This window comes from Octopus sinensis, linkage group LG8, assembly GCF_006345805.1.
Source record: "Octopus sinensis linkage group LG8, ASM634580v1, whole genome shotgun sequence".
Classification (NCBI taxonomy): domain Eukaryota; kingdom Metazoa; phylum Mollusca; class Cephalopoda; order Octopoda; family Octopodidae; genus Octopus; species Octopus sinensis.
The window spans coordinates 6,561,410-6,584,505 of NC_043004.1; the positions used below are offsets into that span (position 1 = coordinate 6,561,410).

The 23,096-nt window shown below is 37.7% G+C and overlaps 2 protein-coding genes across 4 annotated transcripts in view; one reads left to right on the plus strand and one right to left on the minus strand.

Moving 5' to 3' along the window:
* The window catches only part of LOC115214992 (M-phase inducer phosphatase 1-A-like), a 38,997-nt gene extending 37,952 nt beyond the window's left edge, over positions 1–1,045 (minus strand). Inside the window, exon 1 of one of the 2 annotated variants that reach the window (XM_029784102.2) lies at positions 428–1,045. In XM_029784102.2, coding sequence (XP_029639962.1) covers positions 428–564 — 137 coding nt within the window. In that variant the 5' untranslated portion in view covers positions 565–1,045. The remainder of the gene's footprint in view (positions 1–427) is intronic. The other variant, XM_029784100.2, reaches the window with a different exon arrangement.
* Positions 1,046–1,228: 183 nt separating this feature from the next.
* LOC115215003 (histone RNA hairpin-binding protein) lies at positions 1,229–15,152 on the plus strand. 2 transcript variants are annotated; one of them, XM_029784114.2, is made up of 8 exons: positions 1,229–1,386; positions 4,067–4,153; positions 6,343–6,423; positions 7,487–7,618; positions 7,720–7,767; positions 13,214–13,324; positions 13,466–13,597; positions 14,581–15,094. In XM_029784114.2, exons 1-8 carry the CDS (start codon positions 1,304–1,306, stop codon positions 14,822–14,824), a joined length of 918 nt encoding a protein of 305 aa, XP_029639974.1. In that variant the 5' UTR covers positions 1,229–1,303; the 3' UTR covers positions 14,825–15,094. The 2 variants fall into 2 exon arrangements, with proteins under 2 accessions (XP_029639974.1, XP_029639975.1); XM_029784115.2 differs by lacking the exon at positions 1,229–1,386 and adding an exon at positions 3,540–3,598 and having other exon boundaries at positions 14,581–15,152.
* The last annotated feature ends 7,944 nt before the right edge of the window (positions 15,153–23,096 follow it).

A 23,096-nucleotide genomic window follows, 5' to 3' on the forward strand; every position in this document is an offset into this window, starting at 1 on the left:
TTGGTTGACACCAAACAAACCAACAACTTTAAATTCGTTGTCTTTAGGGAAATTAATTCACACATGCAACAATAATACACCAAATAAAACGTGCTAAGACACGTGAATATAACACTTTCCGTTTATGAATGTCCTCAAATTAATTTTACTCAAAATAAATATACAAAACGCAACTAAAAATAGAAAAACAACGCTAGAAAAAAGTTTAGTGTCCAAAATTAAAAGATATATTAAACAGGTAAATCATGCTAATTTATAAATTACTTTTGGTAATTATACAGTAAGCGTTAGACATACAAGGAATAAAATAAAAATTATTCGTCAATTCTAAATAATTTCGAAGAGTTTCATCAAGAGAGGCAACAAAAAGAAAACAAAATTAAACACCATATGATGAAGTTTAATTATAAAAAGAAAAATAATTTACCTGTCAGTTCTAAGTTCACTTAGGTTCATCGCCAGATTTGTAACAGGGGAATGCAAGTTTCCATTGTTTTCGCCTTTAGTTATCGACGAATTACAATCTAAAGCCATTAGTTGTAACGATCTTCCAAAATTAGACATTTGAAGAGTTTAAACGATGGTGCTCAGCTGAAATTCGATATATTTACGATATAACAAGCAAGAACTACTCAAACTAGACTTTCTGGTAACTTCAACAGAAATTTCTTGTTAACGCTGTCCTCGTGTCTCTAAATCTCTCCAAGAGGGTTTAATACCGATTATTTCAACCACAAAGAAGTGTTTAGTAAATAGCTGTAGGCGTGATTAAATAATTTTTAAAAAAAAAACTCATTCAACCTTATTTTTTTTTCTACAAACTAAAGAGGCACAGGCGTTTTGTGGGGGGTTTTTTTGTTTGCTATAGGGTAAATAAATAAACGTTACAAATAGTTATTATCGCAGATGACGTGTAAATGTACATTCGTGGTTTTTAACGCCAATTCGGTGTGCTAAAAGAGCACTAGGGTGGCGACTGGCCTAAGATTATCTTGGTCAACTAACAAGGATTACTTAGAAAACGTCGGCGCCACAATTTTCAAACATAAATTTATTCGAGCCAATCAACAACCAGCATTTACACAGCTCCCCTTATTGCATATAGTTATACACACTTGAAAATTAAAATCTCCAGAAAAATATATTTTGTTCATTTACACCCGTCTTAATTGTGATTTCGATTCTAAATCTAGACTTTATATAAAAAAATAATTCGATGTTTTATTTTGATTTTGAGTCCGAAGCGCATGCGCCATGTTTGGCGGGAACTTATCAGTTGATTACCAGTCATACAAATATTAACATGGATTCGTTATCGGCTGCCACTTCCATTCATAATGTATCTTTTCCTGATAATAATAGAATGACCACTCCGCGCAGGAACAAGTTCGTATTATCACATCAGTTTTTTTATCGTATATTCCTTGTTGCATGCGAAACTGAAATCTTACTGCTCTGCTGAAATTTATTTCAGTCACTTGACAATCTTTCATCAACCTTTACAGTTTATATTATTCTATTTTAGCGGCATGCTACCAAAGCCTTTCACCGCATATTACCTTCTTGAGATCTATTAATTTCACATTTTTATTTATTTCACACAATGGTTATTAATTTAGATATAATTGAAAATAGGAATTACAGTGCGAATTGGAATTCTTCTGAAACTCGATCGCTTCGAAATATTTGTTTTAAGCTCGCAAACTTGTTTCCCTACAAGTGGATGGAACGATCGGATCCAGAAGGTTCTTTGTACATAATCCTTTATAGTTTAGCTTTCTTGTGTATTAACTGCTAACACTGAAGTCCAGCGATTATCCATATCGCGCCATCTTAATACTCTCCCCTCCTTTTTGAATCCATTTCGACATTGTTTATGTTTTTCTTCATCTGGCGCTCTTTGCTGATCGAATGAAATTCTACAACGTAACGTTCAGGACCAACGGCATAAATTTAGGCGGTTATTTATCAAACCACGAAATCTTCAATTCGGTTTTTATAATTACAAACAAACATTTTTTATTTTATTGTTTTAGAAAAGAAAATAATGACAAATAATTAAAAAAAAAAAAAAAAGAAAGCACAGGAGAGGATGAATTCATTAAACAATATTAAAAATCTGTTTCCTCGAGAACAATATCAAAGAAAAGTTTACGAATCAATTGAGACAAAAAAAATTGGGTTGTTTTTTTTTCGCGGGATAATGTTATAAGCGATCGTTGAAATATTAATCAAAGGTCACACATCTATGAAAGGGGTCAACCGATAATTGTGTGGAAGCTCGATTAATATATTATCCCGAATTTTGGCATCTCCTTCCACTTGTGGATTTTTTAAAGTTCTTATTTTTCAGGTTATAGAAGCACTCTCAATGATGTCTTTATTTTTACTATAGGATGGTCTCGCGGCGTAGCGCAATTAATTCTAAGAAAGAATCAATTCCAGGACCAGAACTTTCTCGACCATGGAATTTGAACTTTGCACAGAGTGCCGCAAGGTATTTTATCTAACACTCTGCCAAACGGTTCAACTTGAAGGGCAGACTCTATAAAGCCATAGAATATTTCTTCCGGCTCTTCAAATCCCGCCAAACTCAACCCTGCTTTTTATCCCTCCGGCATAGATAAAATAAAATACCTATGCTGTGAACAATAAGCTAGTTGACTGCGATGGGTTCGCAAAATCTGTGTTCAGTCGAGGATCATCATTGCATTTAATCCTTCCAAGATCAATATCGTGAATACACGAGTTAATCTAGTCATCTGTACACATCGTCTAAATTTGACTAGTCTCTTATTTTATTGTCATAATAAAAACGATTCCGGAATAAATTGTAAAGCCCAAGCACTAGGATTTTGTTAACTTAGTTTGCGTGTATATACTGCTGCAAGAACATGTTTTATAAGATTTTACTTTTTTTTTTATATTTCAATTACTGCTATAAAGAATAACACAGGTTCAGGCGTGAACATCTAGTTTTTTGTTTTTTTCTATACATACATATGGTTTAAATGAAGATGGTACATTTTCACTTGAAGATATTCGGTTTCCATTTCTTTAGCAACAAATCTTTTGCCTTTGTTTCAATAAACCACTTTAATAGGAAATACACATCCACATATATATATAGTGATCATTTTGCGTCCGATTTTCCTGGTAGCATGTTTGACGGGCCCTCAGTGTGCGCTCGTGTTTTAATGCGTATTCTGGATTTCAACGTGGAAAATTAATTAAAATGGGAAGCAACTCGAATTTGAAATCTTATGGCGATTTGGATAGTTTGAAGAATAACTGATTGGAAAATAAAAAGCTTATGTTTATGAACTGTCAGTGTTTGTGGAAAGGAACTTAGAAATTACAATAAGATCAAGTTCTGAAAAATTCCATTGTATCCCTTTTTGCATTTGTAATGAATATATTCGTCACCATCCACCGGTTTGAGAGTCGGTGTTTCGGTCTAGACATAATCGTCAAGGGGAGAGAAATAAACATTATATTGAATCAACATATTTTGTTATCATTAAGCACCAGGCTGACGTTAGTCGGAAAAAACTATGATTAAAGATGTTCCAGTTGTGACTACCTCATCTTTTTACGGGTATTTAGAACTATATTATCGAATATGTGATCTGAGAATATAATTGACGAAAAGGTGAAATAATTTTTAGAGAATCTGTTGCTTGTATTGCGCTTATGTGCAGTTCGGTATTTAGCTTCGCGTTTCCGAATTCGGGGTCGATAAATGGGTACCAATTAGATGTCGGAATACTTTTTGATCGAGTGTGACCATTTTATGGAATTGGTCTTGTTGAATAGCAGAAATTTTCTGTCACCTGTGCTCTAATTAATTAATGTATGGATATTGCTCATTTTACTTTACATCTCCTATAGGAATGAAGTATGAAAACCTTTTTACTTCATAAATATAAAAGAATCTGATCTGATATTGTAGTTATCTTGTCACATAATATTTTGTTATATTCAATTAACCAAGTTAATACCTTACTTGTCTGAATTTTCTCCCATAGCTCTTGTTTCACCTGGTAACTTTTCTTCATTGTTTCAGAGATGATCGAAGACAAATGAGTGAGAATTCCAGTCCATTACGTAGTCCACTCAGAAGAGACGACGCCTGTGGAGGACAAAACTCAAGGTCTATTTTGCTTTTTATTTCCTACATGTTCTGGGGAAAACACAGAATAAAGGTCTGTGCTAGATACTGAGTGTATCATTATCATTTAATACCCAGTTTCCAAGCTGGCCTGAACCGGACAGTTTGACGGGATTTGGCATGGTCTCTGAATAGTGGGGGGGGGAACCCTCACGAATAACTGGTGCTAATATTTGAAAAGGAGGTGGCTTTATATCAGGTGAAGAAAGCCAAAGTATCAGTGGGACAAGCACATATGTCTTCATAAAGGAAATACATGGCTATCCAACATAAAGGACAGGTGGTAAGTAGTTGGGAAGAAGATAAAGATGGTAGTGATGGAGTGCCAGAGAAATTTTTCAATGTCCAAGAAGGTAAGCATAAGAGAGGGTACTATCTGCTTTCCATGCTGGGTAGTGTAATAATATCAAATCCTGCTGGGCTGAAATTTTTCTTCATATCTTCAGGTAAAGGAACCACATAGGCTGCCTCTATCTTATCACTCAGCCTTCTAGGAATATTGGCTTCCCTCAATACAATACTGCACAAAAGTGAAGCATAGACTATTACCAGTTTTTAGCGCTCTTTTTCTTATGCTCTATTGATATTGTTGGGTAGGGAATGAAAGTAAAAATATTTTTGCTGAAGTAATTGACTTTTACTAATTTTCACTAACTGCCTTTTGATGCATAGAAAGGTACCTAGAGAAAGCAGAGAGAAGTAGTTAAATGTTTCAAGGTTAAAAGTGGTTATATGCTGAGGAAGTCAACTCAGAAAGAAATTTATAGAGTTGAGTGAGTGAGTTTGCAGTGGTGGGTGAAGAATATTGGGAGGTGTTCTCACATTAGTAACAAAACTGTATGTATACTCTGCATATTCAGCAACATGCAATATACAGTGAAGCAGCTAAGCTAGAAAAATGCTGTTGCTTATTTATAGGTAAAAAAAATATGCTACCTGTTGGCCTTGCTCAGCTGTAGTGTAATACATCTAATGTTACTAGGTCTGTGCACATTAACAGTTATATATTTCTGAAATTTAGTGATCCTGCCTGTGATCTCACAAAGCTTCTACCTGTCATTGTGTGGGTGTCACCACTGTTTCCGATGGATTGACACCCAGGGTAAGTAGCTGTCATGTGCTCTGCCTTGCCAAAATGTAGCTAATGTTTGGTTCAGGGCAGCTTATTGCCATATTCACTGCCTGTATGAAGAAATCATTCCACTATCCTCTACCAGGGGTTCTCCAGGTTAGAGTTCTTTCTCCTAATCCTATTATCATCATTTAATATCTGTTTTTGATACTGGCATAGGTTGGGTGATTTGAAAGAATCTGATGAGTTGCAGAGCTGCATCAAGCTCCAATAACAGCTTTGCTATGGTTCCTATAGCTGGATGCCCAACACCCATCTCCATGCAATTGGTACAAGAGACTTGCAAACACTCTTCAGCAAAGTGGAAAAATCCATGAAAGATGAGTGAATGTTATATGTCTTTCATTATGTATGCAAGGGGCAGGGTCACCGTATCTAGTTGGGTGTTTATCTGATTTAGCAATTACACTCACAGAGTGGTTGGCGTTAGGAAGGGCATCCAGCTGTAGAAACATTGCCAGATAAGACTGGAGCCTGGTGCAGCCTTCTGGCTTCCCAGATCCCCGGTCGAACCGTCCAACCCATGCTAGCATGGAGAATGGATGTTAAACGATGATGATGATGATGAATGCTTGACTATGAATGGCATTGGTGCTGGTGCAACTCCTGGCATTGCCAGCATGGAAAACTGATGTTAAATGATGATTATAAAACTAGTTTTTGTATCTTATATATACTGTGTATACACTGAAGCAGTGTTTTAGCATTAGCTACTTTTCAAGAGCCAATTTGTATTATGTCGTAGAAATATTAACATCGTGTGTTGGATCTACTCAGAAAAGACATATGGTTACTTCATGACCTTAGTAGCGAGGGGGAGAGAAACTTGAGGCCTTGTCCAAATTCTTGCAAATATGCACTCTGTTAAATGAAACCAAAGGCTGCATATTATATTTCCTATTTGGTGCATTCAACCATTATGTTTGCTGATTGAATTACATATTTTTATTTTTCTCTTGCTCGTTTTTATTTGTTCTTTCATATATTGAGATTTTTGCATTGGTCTTTGTATTCATTTTAAATCTTGTGTATATTACAGAGATAATAATCAAAAGTTTCATCAACGACGTTATCGCTATAAGCCCCAGGAATTTCCTCCTCTTCCGACTACTCCAGAATGGTGAGAAATTTTCTTTGTATTTTAAATGCGTTTGTGTCTGAGCAACTAAAGTGGGTTCAACTAGGCTACTAAATGAAATCTCAAGCAGTATCATTAGGTTTGGTGCATTATTTCCTGTTTCAGTCAACTAACTTAGATATAGAGAATCCAGCTGTGTAATATTTGTACCAAATGTCCAGCAATAGTATCCTATCACTTGCAGGACCATTGAACCATAAGTGGTGTAGAAAAATATTAAACATATGCATTCTGTGGGTTGCTGAATGAGGGATCTTGAAAAGCTGTTTCAGCAATAATGTACTTATAATGGTTGATACAATTTTATGGTTCTTCGTAACCCTGTCAGTGCAGGTTCCACTTATGAAGTGGTTGGCATTTGGAAGAGTATCCAGCTGTAAAAACTTTACCAAAACTGACCTTCCCTGCTGTGCTTCTGCCACGTAAAAAGCACTAAGTCCACTGCTTGGTGGTTGGTGTTAGGAAGGGCATCCAGCTGTAAAAATTCCTGCCAAAACTGTCACAGGCTTCTGGCTGGCCGACTCCTGCCAAACCATCCTACCTATGGGAGGTGGACATTCACCTGTGCTGTGTGGTTGTTGTGGCCTTTGTAACAGTTGCTGTATGTTTTACTTTGTATTCTAGTCATCATCATCGTTTAACGTCTGCTCTAACTTGTTCTTAATTTCTGGAGAGGCTACATTATTGATTATGTTGTAAGCATATTCTTTTTCTATAGGTGCCATGTCCAGAATGTAGGACATAAGCGATCATGCCTTCCCACAATTCTCTGACTGTCTTTCTTTTGTTTTTTACTTCTTTCAGTCATTGGGTTGTGGTCATGCTGGGCCACTCACTGCCTTGAGTGTGTTAATAGAATAAATCAACCCTTGTACTTATTCTTTTGTTTCTCTTTTGCCTAACTTAAGTTACAGGGGACATAAGCACCAACATTGCTTGTCAAGCAGTTGTGGGTGACACACACATGCATGATGGGCTTCCACACAGTTTCCATCTGCCAAGTTCACACACTGTGTACATTGCTGTTACTTTCGTTTCCTTGCAGGACTCCTCCAGCTCAGGCTACAACAGGGGTTGAGTGGTCCAAGAGAGCCACTCCTAAATCTGAGGTTGACTTAACATGCGAACTCCAAGATTACGAACATCGAGCCAGGCAAGAACATAAAAGCTTAAAAAGGTAATAAATTGCTTTCTTTGTTGTTTCATTTATATCGTCTCGTAGAGCAGTTTGTTCTAATAATGCTGATGTTTACTCATTTACTTTTGCTTATTCACCAGGTATTGCCGTAAACTAGAATTGAATCAGAGAGGAAGAAAGAATACAGAGTAAGTGATTTCCTTTTTTTAATCATTAAGTTGTTGAGATTTTAAATCTGTGGAGATAGAGAGGATTATAAGGGAGCTATATGCATGGGTCAGATAGGATTTAGTGAAACGGATTTTCTACAGCTGGATGTTTTTCCTGTCACTAACTCACCCCTGCTTCCAGATATGGTAATATTTTCCCACAGCTAGGCATCTTTTGTTCATAGGTGACTAGAAATCAATAACTTTACTTGTATAACAGTGACATTCATTTACAACCATCATGTGATGTTATAGCATAGGGACACATATAGAGAGAGGGGTTTATATGGTGGGTGTCTTTTACTTTCCAGCTACTGAATCCTCTCTCAAGGATTTTGTAGGCAGTGGACACCCATGGTGCTGCACAGTGGGAGTGATCCAAGAATCATGGTTCGGAAGCAAGGTTTCCCAAGGAGTTTTTTTATGAGCAAAAAGTGGGAGTTGCATTATATTTGAGATACGGTTATTGGTAGTGCCCCAGCATGGCAGCAATTTAATGACTGCAACATGTTATAGAATATGAGTGTGTACATCTGAACATAAGTTAGTGTGTAGAATAGAAGCATGCAAAAGAAAACATACATTTGACATTACCATGTTGTATGAGAAGGCAATTGTCATTATTATCATTTAATGTCCATGTTCCATGCTGGCATGGGTTGGATGGTTTGAGAGAGTCTAATGGGTTCAAGAATAGCATTGTGCTGTCTGCTTTGGCATGGTTTTTAATGTTGGATGGCCTTTATAGTGTATACTGGCTGTTTTTTTTTCATTCAACTAGCACTAGTGAGTCTGGTTACCTTGCACCTCATGAAACTACAAACCTTGAGAGGTGGGGTGCTTTATGCTATGATATAAGAGGGTGGAAGCTGAGCAGGTTCTTCTTGTAGAGGTGCTACATGGCTGCTCTCATTTGAAGAGGGGGTAGGAATAATCAGTAGGAGCTGCAAAGAGAAAATATTTTTATTGAAAAAAAAAAAAAAAAATCAAACCAAATCAAAATAGATGAATATCAATGAATTTGTATCTTGTGGTTCCAGTACCGGTGGCACCAAGAAACCATCCGAGTGGCCGTAGCTGGTACCGCATCGACTGGCCTCCGTGCTGTGGGCACAACAAACACCATCTGATCGTGGCCGTTCGCCAGCCTCACCTGGCACCTGTGTCGGTGGCACATAAAAACACCATCCAAAGACCCGGCGACGTAGTCAGTCCACCTGTGCATACCTTCCCTCTTATGACACTTGGAAGACCTGTTGAGGCAAGGCAAGTGTGTGCACTTTGTGAAGACCTGTTGAGGCAGAGGCAAGTGTGTGACACTTGTGGAGACCTGTGAGGCAGTGTGTGACACGCGTGACACTTGTGAAGACCTGTTGAGGCAAGTGAAAAAAACCAAATCAAAATAGATGAACATCAATGGAATTGTATCTTTGTGGTTCCTTACCGTGGCACACAAAAAACCATCCGATCGTGGCCGTTCGCCAGCCACATCTGGCACCTGTGTCGGTGGCACATAAAGACACCATCCGAGACGGCGACGTAGACAGTCCACCTGTGCATACCTTCCTTCTTGTGACACTTGTGAAGACCTGTTGAGGCAAGTGAAAATCAAATCAAATCAAATCAAAACAAATCAAAATAGATGAGCATAATGGAATTGTATCTTTGTGGTACCAGTGCCGGTGGCACACAAGAAAATCATCGAACGTGGCCGTAGCCAGTACCGCATAGACTGGCCTCCGTGTTTTGGGACGTAACAACACCATCCGTTCGTGGCCGTCCGCCAGCCTCATCTGGCACCTGTGGTCGGTGGCACATAAAAACACCATTGAGCGTGGCCGTCTGCCAGCTCGTCTGGCACCTGCAGCCTCATCTGGCACCTGTGGTCGGTGGCACAAAAAACACCATCCGAGCGTGGCCGTCTGCCAGCCTCGTCTGGCACCTGTGTCGGTGGCACATAAAAACACCATCCGAGCGTGGCCGTTCGCCCAGCTCGTCTGGCACCTGTGTGTGGCACATAAAATCACCCACTACACTCTCGGAGTGGTTGCGTTAGGAAGGGCATCCAGCTGTAGAAACACTGCCAGATCTGACTGGCCTGGTGCAGCCTTCGGGCTCCCAGACCCCTTGAACCGTCCAACCCATGCTAGCATGGAAACGGACGCTATGATGATGATGATGATGATGATGATGTTTTCAAACCAGTCATCAGGAATTGGGGTTGTGGGTGGGAGTCCATTTAAATTGACTGTACCTGGCCAAAATAATCTACCTGTTTTATCTTCAAATTGGCCATATCCAACCTTACAATAACCCTAAAGTATCATTGTAGAAATAAACAGTCGCATTAAAATCTCAAAGCTACAAGGCGATGCATAGCAAGTTCAAATCTGTGTAAATGAATAAACATTACTATTGACACAAATCTGAATGCCAAAGAGATAACGTACCTGATATGCTTAGCTGCAAGTCAGCTCTGTGGGAGCAGTTACCCTTTTAGCATTCGGGTTATGTTGGAAAATGTAATGCTTATCATTGTTGTGAATTAATCATGTTTTCTAGTTTTGAGATTGTAGTGATGTGAGAGACTGGATCTGGTCAGTTTGATCATTAAACAGGTAAATTAATGATTAAAGATTTATATACAGATAAATTGTTCTAACATCCACTTTTTCATGCTCGCATTGGTCAGAGTGCATTTGTGGAAGCAGGTATGGTGATATTTCCCTGTAGCCAGGCATGTTTTCACTGAAGACTGAAAATGAAAAGTTTCGCTCGTACAACAGTGACAGCTTGGTAAACAGTAATGATGATGATGATAGCAACATAGGCAGTATTAATCCTTTAGCCTTTAAGCCAGCCATATCTGGGCCATGCATGCTACCTGTTTTATTTTCTAACCATCCAGATCCGGCCTACCACACTACCCTTCAGCACCATTCTGAAAATATACAATCACATCACCAAAATTTCATACCCATGAAATAATGCATGATTAATAAAAAAATAAATAATTTGAATGAAAAAGTATTACATTTGGCAGAATTATCTGAATGCTAAAGGATTAAACATGGCTGTTCTGTTAGAACAGACTATACTGTGGTAGTTATCATGAGAGAAATTCTCATATTGGCTTTTAGTGCAAAATATACTCTTGTTTATATTGCTGCTGAGGAGAGACATCCCCACCAGCACCAAGATCACCAGATCCCGTAATTTCAACCTTTCTTGGTTTTGTCAATGATGGATGCTTGACTGCTAGAGATAGGGATTCAACTCCCAATGATATATGGAATAACAATGCCAGAAAATATGCTGGTGTTGTGATTAGCCACTGAGCTTGTTAAAAATATAATTTTTAACAAGCTCACTGGGTGTACGTCATTGCTGGCAGGTTTATGCAGTTGAGAAGCTTGCTTCCCAACTACATCGTCACAAGTTCAGGTCCACTGTGTGGCACCTTGGATGAGTGTCTTCTACTGTAGTCCCAGGCTGACCAAAGCCTGCCTCATGGGTGAGTTTAGTTGAAGGAAAGTGAAAGAAGCCAGTCATGTATGTGTACCTTTTACCTTGACCTCACATGATGGCCGTAAATGAGCATCACCATCATACAAGGGGTGTTGATTGTTTCTGGTCTACCATGGAAAAATGTGTCTGTTCATAGGAAATATTAACTTGCTTGGAAACAGGTGAGGGCTGGGGACAAAAAATGTAACTGGCTGTTGAAAATATACCTCAACAAATTCAATCTGACCCATGTATGCATGAAAAGGAGGGTAGATGATAATGATGGTGAAATGCTGCACAACTTTGGAAACCGTCTTTTTGGTCGTGATACTAGAGATATAAGGGACTAACAAAAGATTTTTCTGTACTCCATGTTTTCCATACTGGTATCATTGGATGGTTTGACAAGATCTGGTGAGCTTCAGGGCTGTGTCAAGCTTCAATGTCTGCTTTGGCATGGTTTCTACAACTGACGGTGAAGGCCCCCTCGGCTTTGTAGGTGGTGGGTGGGTACTTGAGAGGGCAGGATTATACTAGATTTCAAGAGGTGTCTTGCTATAGAGGAGATGCATGGCTATCAGGTATATTATATAAAGGTGGATGGGAGTAGTTGGAAAGAAACTAGAGATGGTGGTGAAATCTGGAATAAATTCATTCTCACTTCCAGTGTTTCTGCTAAACTTGGTATCATCATCATTTTTTACTTCCTTGTTGGCATTGGTTGGATGGTTTGAAAGGAACTGGTCGATGCCCTTCCTAACGCCAGCGACTATACAGTGTGTACTGAGTGCATTTTATGTCGTATCTGCACCAATGCTTTGTTATCTCTACTGGAAATAGTCAATGAATGTGATGCGAGTGTTAATTTAGTTCAGGTGTAGAACATTATAAAGATGATGTGTGGACTGGAGGAATGTCTCTCCTCTCCATCCCACCCACCCCTTATTTATTTGGCACAAATTTCAAATCATGAAATGTTAGGAAAGGTTCCGCATGCATGTGTTTATCTTGTGAGGTCATGTTATTCATTCATGGCCCTAGAAACCTTCTCAAGTCCTGACAGACTATGCAACCCATGCCGGTATGGAACATGGATGTTAATTGACAATGATGATTTATAATTACAGGCAGTATTTAGTGGATGGGTTGGTAATTAAGGACATTGAGTGGCAGGCTGTTAAAACAGTTATATCTTTCAGATGTTGATGATTAGTAGCAATGCTAATGATAGATCTCTTTGGGATTCTGGTTGGGTTTTGATATTATTTGGAGCTCTTATAGTCTCTGTCTTATTTTTATCGGTAGTAGTAGTAGTACAGCATTGTGCTAAGCAGATTTGTTATGTCATTGGACAAAATGCTCAGCAGCATTTCTTTCTGCTTTATGTTTGTGTTCAAACTCCACCAAACTTTGCTTTTCGTCATTTTGGGATCGATAAAATAGGTACCAGTTATGCACTTGAGTCAATGTAATCACTAATTTTCTCCCCCAAAAATATGGGTCTTGTGCTTATGGTAGAAAGAATTATTATTATTATTATTACCTCCAACTTAGCGAAGGTGGGGGTATTGTTTTCATTCGTGTTTGTTTGTCTCAAGAATCACTGGATGAATTCAGATGAAACTTTCAGGGATGTTTGGCACAAATTGATTAGATTCGGGGATTGGTCTGGTACCCGACAAGGATTCTGGTTTATTTTTCCTGTTCTTTTACTTTTTGAGAGCAGTCGGGTTCATTTTTAGTATTCTTATTTGTGAGAGCAATCAAGTTTATTTCAGATATTCTCATTTTAAAAAGCATCTCAGGCTAATCGTTGAGAGAACATTGGTGTTGCTTTGGAGGTTTGCACTCTTTGAGTGTTCTTGTTGTTGTTGTTGCTATTGGTGGTGGTGGTAAGAATTATCATTTTTATTTTTAGCAAACCGACTGAAATTGAAAGTGATCCAAACATTCTGATGAGGAGACAGAAGGACATTGATTATGGCATGAACACAATTGGTTACGACAATTACGTCAAAGTGATTCCAAGGTAATATTTTCTTTTCACTTAAACAATTCTTGTTCTCAAATTTTACAGATTTATTTTATTTTAAGAATATTCACAAATGCTGTATAAAACATGTAATATTTCATCAATGGTGGGTGCTCATCTTCTCTTTATTCTTTGCAGGCATAAACGGAAAAAGACTCATCCCAAAACTCCTAATAAGTACCAGAAATGTAGTCGCAGGTCATGGGATGGACAGATGAGGAATTGGCGTATTGCACTCCATCAATTTGATAACGTTACTAGTTTATCACGGTAGGTACTCTAAATTTGGTACATAACTGAGTTCTTAACTATTTTGTAACCAGAGCAAGCAGCGATGTTTGTTTTCACCTAAAAGCAAAATCTTACAGGTACCTCCTCCTGCTCTTCGTTTTGACTTAGTAGTTTACTGCTGAAGCAAGTTGTATATCTTTAAACCCTTCAGCATTTAATCTGATCAGATCTGGCCTCTCAAACCCACCCCACAATGTCATTCTAAAAATAAACAGCAGCCAACCAAAGCCTTGTGAGTGAATTTGATAGGAAGAAACTGAAAGTAGCTCGTGTGTATATTTGTGTTTTGTCCCCCACCACCATTGCTTGGCAATCAGTGTTGGTGTGTTTACATCCCTGTAACATAGTGCTTCAACAAAAGGGACTGATAGCATGAGTCTTGGGGTTAATGTCTTAGACTAAAACGCTTCAAGGCAGTGCCCCAGAATGGCCACGGTCATATGACTGAAGCAAGTAATAAAAGAATAAAAGGACATTTGACTGACAGGGTAATCTGAATGCTGAAGGGTTAACTGCTGCTTTCACTGTTAAGGATATTGAATGGAAATAACAATCGCAGTGTGGAAGGTGTTTATAAGCCATTTACAAACACAAGAATCATTAGATTCACTTCAACATTTAAATTTTATTTGCCAAAATATTTTCTTGCTTCAAGACTGCTGACAAAATTCCGTGCTGCGGAACGGAATTTTGTCTGATCAGGTCGCAGTCTCAAAGTGACAAAAATATTTTGGCAAATTAAATTTAAATGCTGAAGTGACTCTAACAGCTTTTGTGTATTTTTTAAATGGCTTACAAATACCTTCAGTGCTGCAATTGTTTTTGTTTCAGCACACGATTTCATATCAGGTCACTTGCTATGCAAGTGCATCTCCGTAACTGAAAATAAATTTTATCTTTAAAAAAAAAAAATAATAATAATTGCTTAAGAATTTTGTTAAATGTTCTTTTGTTCCTTTCAGAAGTGACTCAGTTACATCTGATAATTCGTCTGAAATTTCCAACAGTGCTGTCAGTGAAGAAGTTATTGAAGAAGAGGATATTGGTTTTGATATTGATATTGACCTTGCTCTTGAGTCACCTCCATTGTCTCCATCTAAGGATAGCCTGGCTTCGCCATTGGAAGAGACAGTAATGCTTACAGATCCATCTTCAGAGAATCATGTTCCTCGTGCAGTTCTAAGTGCAACTGATAACATCGAATAGTATATTGTTTTGAGCAGCATAAAAGAGTTTTCCATCATATAAAACGATTTAGTTAAGCTTCCTTCCTCATATAATATAATATATTTAATATTATATATAAAGCACAGACGACATTTTAACTTAACTTGATTCTCACTTATTCATTCATGTGTGTGTGTTTGTAAATTTGTGTGAGTTGATGGCTTTAAAAAAAAAAAAAGGCCTATCCATAGCTACACTATCCGGAAAGCTGATGTGTCCCCTAAATTTTTAATCTTCATATATTTCCATTCTATTTTATATTTAATGTATCATTGATTTTAATTTCTTGTAAATAAATTGAATTTGATTAAAAAGTTGTTTTTTATTTTTCTCTCCTTATAGTCTACAGAAATATTATTAATGGGTGGGGCAATTGGTTTGTTATTTCGTCCATTGGTTTTGGTTATTCAACCAAGACTGTTGACATTGTAATCACAAAAGGTAATGTCAAGTTAGGTGTGGTTTGAATTTAGTGTGTGACTAAATAATGACATTTCATCTAACACTCTACCAATTGTGCCCGGCATTCTGTTGGTGAGTGATGAATTATGTTCAATGAGTTTTTCTTTTGGTTTCTTGATGCAGGATGTTATTGTTACAAAATCCTAATTTTTTAATATTGATATTTAATTCATTTATGTATGTCACTCTCCTGAACTTACTACCTACTCTCCCTGTCCAGTTCTTTGTACTACTTGTGTTCACCTTCCTGTAACTGAAGGTATTCTCAGACACATCTTCACGACCTCTTTTCCAAATCATACTTTAACCTTATAGCATTTAAACTGGTCCAAATATTCTGTTTTGTAAATTAGAAAATTACTATTTTTAAATCTCACAACGTGAGATATTCAGCAACAGTACTTTGTAGTAAAGGTTGTTTGCCAACATAACATGGCAGTCCTGGTTTAGGGCTAATGTTGCTGTGATTTAGCCCCAGGAGCCATCGTCTCCAGCTGTGTCCTTGTATTTTTGAACAAGGGAATCTAGCACCCCCACTCAGCTCAAAACAATATCTGTGTATCATGAAGTAACCCAGAAATTGCAATACAAAGATATTGTTTTAAGCTGAGTGTGGGTGCTAGATTCCCTTGTTTGAAAATATAAGGACACAGATCATGTCATATAGCCAGCTGGAGACGATGTCTCCTGGGGCTGAATTACAGCAACATTAGTTCCAAACCATGTTATGTTGGCAAACAATTCTGTTTTGTGTTCAAAGATCTGGCCTCTTACATTTACCCTGTAGTGTCCTGAAAATATACAATCACAATTTTGAAGCTACTACGTGATTAATTTTTTAAAATGTGGGTAAATAAGTATGAAATTTGACACTAATCTGAATGCTAATGGATTAACTTTCTATTACTTGCCATAAAACTGCTTCCCTCGAAACTACTCACCAGTGAAGGGACCTTGGTGACACATAAGCATCCAGTACACTCTATTATAGAGGTTGGTGTTAGGAGGGACATCCAGCCATAGAAACCATGCCAAAGCAGACATTTGCTGTTTGGAGCAGTCCCTTAGCTCTTGTCTGACTGTCCTATCCATCACAGCAAATGTAGAAAATATGTAAGTAAGAAGACAATTGCTGAGTGTTAAAGTTGTACAAAAGAGGGAGTTGACTGGGTGCTTCCAGAGACAGTAACATGGTGAGAAAGGAAGTACATGGTATACAGCTTAATAGCTGAAAGGTACTTAGACCATTGTTTTTGAAATAGAAAAGTCAGGGAGAATGTTAACAGATTGTGTTTTCTAGTATTATGACCTACTTGTATTTTCTTTTTAAGGCCTTTTCCATTTTGTTTTGATGATGATGTTCCAGAAAAAATTGTACATGCCATCAATATTCTCTTGAAAGACTCAATGGGCAATATGAAAGCTGTTTTGTTTGTTTGTATTTAAAGAGTTACAATCGCATTAGAGTATGCTGCAATTATTGCAGCTGACCAATCTGCCAGGTTTTCACTTCCCAAAAAAGATGGGGCAAGATATTGCATTGTTATCAGATCTAGTTTAAGGTCAACTACTGCTGAGAACAGAAATTTCAGTTGCTCAAATTAGCCGACACTGAGGGGGAAGATTGTCGATTTCGTTTTTATGATGCCTGTTGTGAGATGATTGAATGAATCCCCCCCCCCTCACAATGTAAATAGAATAAAATGCAGACCACTGATATTCCATTTGGTTAGCTTGACTTTAATACCAATCGCAAACGTCACAACCTCACGTCTTATAGAATCTACTGAGTGCTTAACTAATCATTAATTTGGTCAATAAATCAGAATTTGTCAGTCCTTTTGTCACCATTCACAATTTTGTCAATGACATGTCTCCTCTACTCATGGTTTGTCTATTGAGTACTGATGAATTACACCTCACCCATGCAGAGCATATAATACTATGCACACACAAATGTGTGTATATTAATCTACCAATGTACAAGGGGGTGCTGAAAAGATCCTGGCTTTGGTAAAAATCATTATCATCATTCTACCGTGGTCGAGACAATGGAATTTACTATGTTATGCCAGACCTCACGGTCCATCATAGCATTACAGAGGTCCTATTGCTGGATGCCTGTATCCATGGAGATTACATCAGGATAGGAGAGTGTGCGCTCTCTGGTATTGTGAGTAGATGGCTTCCAGAGGAGAAGAGTAGAAATTACCTCGTTTTCAGCCCTACAACAATGTCCAGCAAACTGGACTCTTCTACCTTTCACAAGAGATGATACAGTTGGTAATTTCCCATATATTTGTACTTTGGTTGGATGATGCTTCCATGAGAGAATTTGAGTAAAAAAGGAGGATCAGTTAATTATGATTTTATTCAACATATTCCCCTTTCAGATTCATCCACTTATTGCTGTGGTCCTTCAGTTCTAAGTCCTTTAAAAGAACACAGAAGGTTGGGCCTCCAATCAAGCTTTTCAGCATCCTACATATGTTTACTAATATATCTGTGTGCATTTATTAATCCAACATATAAGCCTTTTTTTTTTTTTTTTGCTTTTCGTCTGGTTGGTAAGGTGGGCAGAAGCAGTCTGCCATATCTACTGAAATACCAGATTTATGCTGTGGTGTTTGAACAGGTGTGTGTATACATGTGGATTCGTAAATGATTTTATATGGCTTTTTTTTCTTCTTTTAATGTGATGGTTTCCATTTAATGTAATCTCTTGTATGGGTTATAAAGATGTGTCATGGTTGTATTTAAATGATCTTTATGCCAACATTACTCAGCATGCCATCTTTATCCTTAGCATGCTGAGAGTACTGAGTTAATGTTTTATCACAATGTTCCTTCCAATGATCATCCATTCTTTCAGCTGGACTCCTTGCAGTCTTACCAGTAACTGCTGTTGTGATCAAGTTCTTCTATTCACCCCTTCCTTACATTTTAATTAATAAACTACTTAAAAATTTGATTATATTTTGTGGACAATATATATTGGTTTCAAATTGTGGCACGGGTCCAGCAATTTCAGGGGATGGGATAAGTCAATTACATTGACAAGTATTCGTTTTCATTTGAGCAAACATGTAACATAAAATGAGTGGTTTGCTCCAGAACACAATTCTCTGTCCAGTACAAGAATGAAACTTATGATCTTAGTCATATTTGCTTACCTTGTGGGAAAGACAATAATATTAAAAATGAATCTTTGTTCAGATTAGTCAAAATATGAGACTTGCTTACTGCTTATGATAGCATCGATCTAAGACATTCATCTTCCTCTGCCTCCAGCATATCATTTCTCATGGGAGTAGATGTGGATGATAAGGCTGTTACCAGTTAGGCAGATCCTGTGACACTGGGAGCACTGAAAGTGACCCCAAACAACAGCTGCTCTACTTCACCACTACCACTTGCCAAAAAAAAAAAATAGAAATGCCATTTACGAACATATTTTATGTATAGACTTGGTTTTTTTATTTATATTCTCAATATAAACACACACACCAGCTTTTCCCCATTCAGTGAATAAAATCACATCTAACTGTTCCAGTCAGCTGTTACATGATTCTTATCTTCTGTGGACATTTACCTCAATGGTTCTCAACCATTTCTTTTGCGTATGGACTTCTTTGGTTACCATTTAACTATGGTGGAAACCGTCCACCCCTCCCCCTAAATATTTGTTGTTTAAAAAACTAGTTTCATACATACTTCTTCCAAAATTTCTATTTTATTTTTCATACATTCACTTGTGTACATTTGCAATAAACATTCACAGAGAGAACAATTTTTTCAGTGGCCAGAAACATCCTAAACTACAAACTTAATGGCGGCGAGCTGGCAGAATTGTTAGCACGCCGGGTGAAATAATTAGCGGTATTTCGTCTGCCACTACATTCTGAGTTCAAATTCCGCCGAGGTCGACTTTGCCTTTCATCCTTTTGGGGTCGATAAATTAAGTACCAGTTATGCACTGGGGTCGATGTGATCAACTTAATCCCTTTGTTTGTCGCCTCTATGTTTAGCCCCTTGTGGGCAATAAAAAAATAAGAAACATCCTAAACTACAGAACATCAGAGAAACTGATCTGTTTCTTGCAATAAATACATTTACAGTAAAATTTTATCATGAACCTTTAAAACATTTCTGTCGATCCCCAATTTACTATTTTCCTTCTGTAGACTCCCTTCCCTCCCACCAAAAAAAAACTTATAAGGACCAAGTTGTAATATTCTACAATAGATATACCATTTATTAAAGTTAAGTAATTACAATGTAAAAAGCAGCCGACTTTCTTTGTGAAATTCCCCTGAAAACTTTCTCCCAAGGCCTTAACACATCTACTTTTACCAATAGCTTTTACTCAATTACACACAGTAACAATTATCCAAGTGTTCATTATATTATAGACATACTCCACTCCAAAATATTTTGATGTCTCTATAATGGTTCAATGTAACTTTCCTTTTCTCTACATCCTGTGCGTCTAATGTTCTATCTGCTGCTAAAATGTCTTTTGCTGGACATCCACTTCCTGGAATGAGACAACTGGGTGCAGACTGAATGCTGGACATTCAACCTGTTTTGGTAACAATATCTTTTTGCACTGGAAACAGACACACACATACGCATGTATGTGTGCACAGAATTATACGCATACAGAGAGGAGTGTGACATTACAATTTATTAATTGGACATGGCTAATGTAAACACTTTCTCTCTCTTCATACACGTGAAGAGAAATATAAGTAAAAAGAGAGAGAGAATGTGAGAAACATTAAAATGTCTGATGTCAAATTGCATTGAATCAACAATGACAAACAGGCAGGGCAAAGACACCTCATACCCTCCACTTCTTCCATTGGCTTGACTTCCAGGCAAAGCTGTGTGGTAAGAAGTTTGCCTTCCAGTCACATAGTTCTGGGTTCAATCCCAGTGTGACACCTTGAGCAAGTGTCTTCTGCTACTGCCCAAGCCAACCAAAGCATGAGCAGATCTGGTAGATGGAAACTGAAAGAAGCCTGTTGTATGTGTGTGTATGTATGCATCATCATCACTATTTAACGTCCGCTTTCACTGCTGGCATGGGTTGGACAGTTTGACAGATGGCTGCACCAGGCTCCAATCTGATCTGGCAGAGTTTCTACAGCTAGATGCCCTTCCTAACTGCATAGACATAGATATATCTGTATACATGATGGAGTCTCCCATTGATGATGATGTATGAGTGTTCAGCTTTTGCTAAACAACCTGCACAGCTAATTTGTTTATAGCAAAAAAAAATATAAATATCAAGCTTTGAAAAAACTAAGTATTGGTGTCAATTCATTTGACTAAGACCCTTCAAGGCGGGGCCCCAGCATGGCCACAGTCCAAAGACTGAAACAGGTAAAAGATAAAGCTCAAACAGTTAAATAATGTTTAATAATATCAAAACATGAATACTATGTATTCCAAGAGATTCCTAATAGAAGGTTGGCCCTTTAATTACATATAATATTGCACATTAAATTATAACTGTCATCTTCTACAAGTCTTACAGTTATTAATATTTCAAAAACCACATCAAGAAGACTTGCCTTCCTTTTAAAGAAATACTTCAGTTCTGAGCAGCAGTTGACACGTCACAATCTCTAGTGTATTCTTATCATTAGAATGATATACTTCTCTTTGTAAGTAGAATCCTTGAACATATTCACAACTAAGTCACAGACAGAACTGCCAGATTTCCTTTATTGTAAAACACATACAAAGAAACAAAATTTTAAGAAGCAGAACAATAGAATATTCCGTTCTACTATAGGCACAAGACCTGCAATTTTGGGGGAGGAGGTTTGTCGATTACATCAACGCCAGTGTATGACCGGTACTTAATTTATCGACCCTGAAAAGATGAAAAGCAAAGTTGACCCTGGTGGAATTTGAGCTGAAAATGTAAATGTGGCTAAGCATTTTGTCCAGTGAGCTAATGATTCTGCCAGCTCATTGCCTTAACTTTGCTGCTATAAGCACAAGGCCTGCAATTTTGGTGGAGGAAACAAGTCGATTACATTGACCCCAGTGCATGACTGGTTCTCTTAATTTATCAATGCTGAAAAGATGAAAAGCAAGGTCAATCTCAGCAGAATTTGAGCTGAGAACAGAAATGCTGCTCAGGATTGTATCCAGCATTCTACCTGCTCATTGCCTTAATAAGCTCTCTACAATAAGTTCAAGGCCTGTAATTTGGGGAGAAGGCGCCAGTCAATTACATTGACCCCAGTGCTGGATTGGTCAAGAATAAAAGGTACAGAATTTGAACTCAGAATGTAAATATTGCTAAGCATTTTGTTCAGCATAGCAATGATTCTGCCAGCTGGTTGCCTTAGAACAATAGAATAACAAATAGCTTTTAATATCTATATGAATTTATATAAGATTGATTCTACTGTATCCAAAATGGTCCCGAATTCTTCATTTAAGTGGCCGTCAAATATGTACCAGGGTCAAAAATTCTAGCATATTAAGTCTGAGCCTCTGAACTGCCATTGAAAATCACATCATTTGTAAATATATTTGTTGAATATTTCTAACTAAAAACAAGTTGAAATGATGGCATATCATCATCATTATCAACATCATCAATTAACTTTCATTTTTCCATGCTTGCATGGATCAGATGGAATTTGTTGAGGTAAACAAATTCTATCTATGTCGCAAATAGCCAGCAAATTAATTATTTGCAACGGCTTATCAAAAATTAATTATAGTGATATTCTATATATCACAGAAACGAGATTCAACTGGCAAACAGTGATCGGATGCTTCCCACTTATGATTTCCAGTAGAATGAAATCATGTGATACAGGAATTCTGATGCTCATGACAGATGATTCTCATTTGCTACAGTCTACAGGGTTCGAAGGCTAAATTGTCACCATTTTACGCATGCACATTGTTTTTGATTTTGTCGTCTATGTGGTATAGCAGGGCTAGATGGGCACTATAGGTGAGAAAAACAGCACCATGACACAATTCCCTCTGCCAGAAATTTAGAAACGACAAGCTGTACTGCCTATCATTCACACTGGAAGCTCCAATACAAATATTTCAGAGTGTTTGGGTGTCAATCTGATGATAGTACAATCTGAGGACATGTACCAAGAGTGATAAAAATCAAACATCCAGTCAACATCATGGTGTTTGGAGTGATCGCTAGTGCTGGTGACATTATACTTCCATTCATCTTCCCACATGGCCTCTGACTCAACACAGAGGCCTACATTAAGTGCCTGGAGGAGGTAGTGCTGCCCTGGGTGAAGAAGGTGGCTGCTGGAAGTCCCTATGCCTGGCAACAGGGCTCTGCACCATGCCACACAAGCAGGAGAACCCAGTCATGGCTGTCAGACAATTTCTACAACCACATCACTCCTAACATTTGGTGATGTAACTCCCCAGACTGCAACCCCCTTTATTATGTGTGGGATGCAGTTGAGTGAGAGACCATCGAAACCCCTTGTAACACCAAAAATGAAATGAAGGCAAGGATTATGGCAGCATTCACCAACTTAAACAAGGAGAGTTGCAGGAGATTCTGAAGTCATCTGGAGGTCATGGTTGAAGCCAATGGCAATTTTATTGAATAAATTTACTCTTTAGTATTTAAAGATATTTTTATGTAATTTTGGTAAATATATCTGTTAAAATAAGATGTCATTGTTATTTTCATGTTTCCGTAATCTAGAGAAAATAGTTTATTCACTGCACTCTGTATGCAGTGATTCCCAAAGTGGGCAATATTGCTCCC

Excerpts from the sequence above, each read along its gene's own strand:
- LOC115215003 (XM_029784114.2), top strand. The coding sequence starts at position 1,304 with ATGGATTCGTTATCGGCTGCCACTTCCATTCATAATGTATCTTTTCCT. Across the intron at positions 1,387-4,066 it reads ACCACTCCGCGCAGGAACAA|AGATGATCGAAGACAAATGA; the intron begins GTTCGTATTATC and ends TCATTGTTTCAG. Across the intron at positions 13,325-13,465 it reads TACGTCAAAGTGATTCCAAG|GCATAAACGGAAAAAGACTC; the intron begins GTAATATTTTCT and ends TATTCTTTGCAG.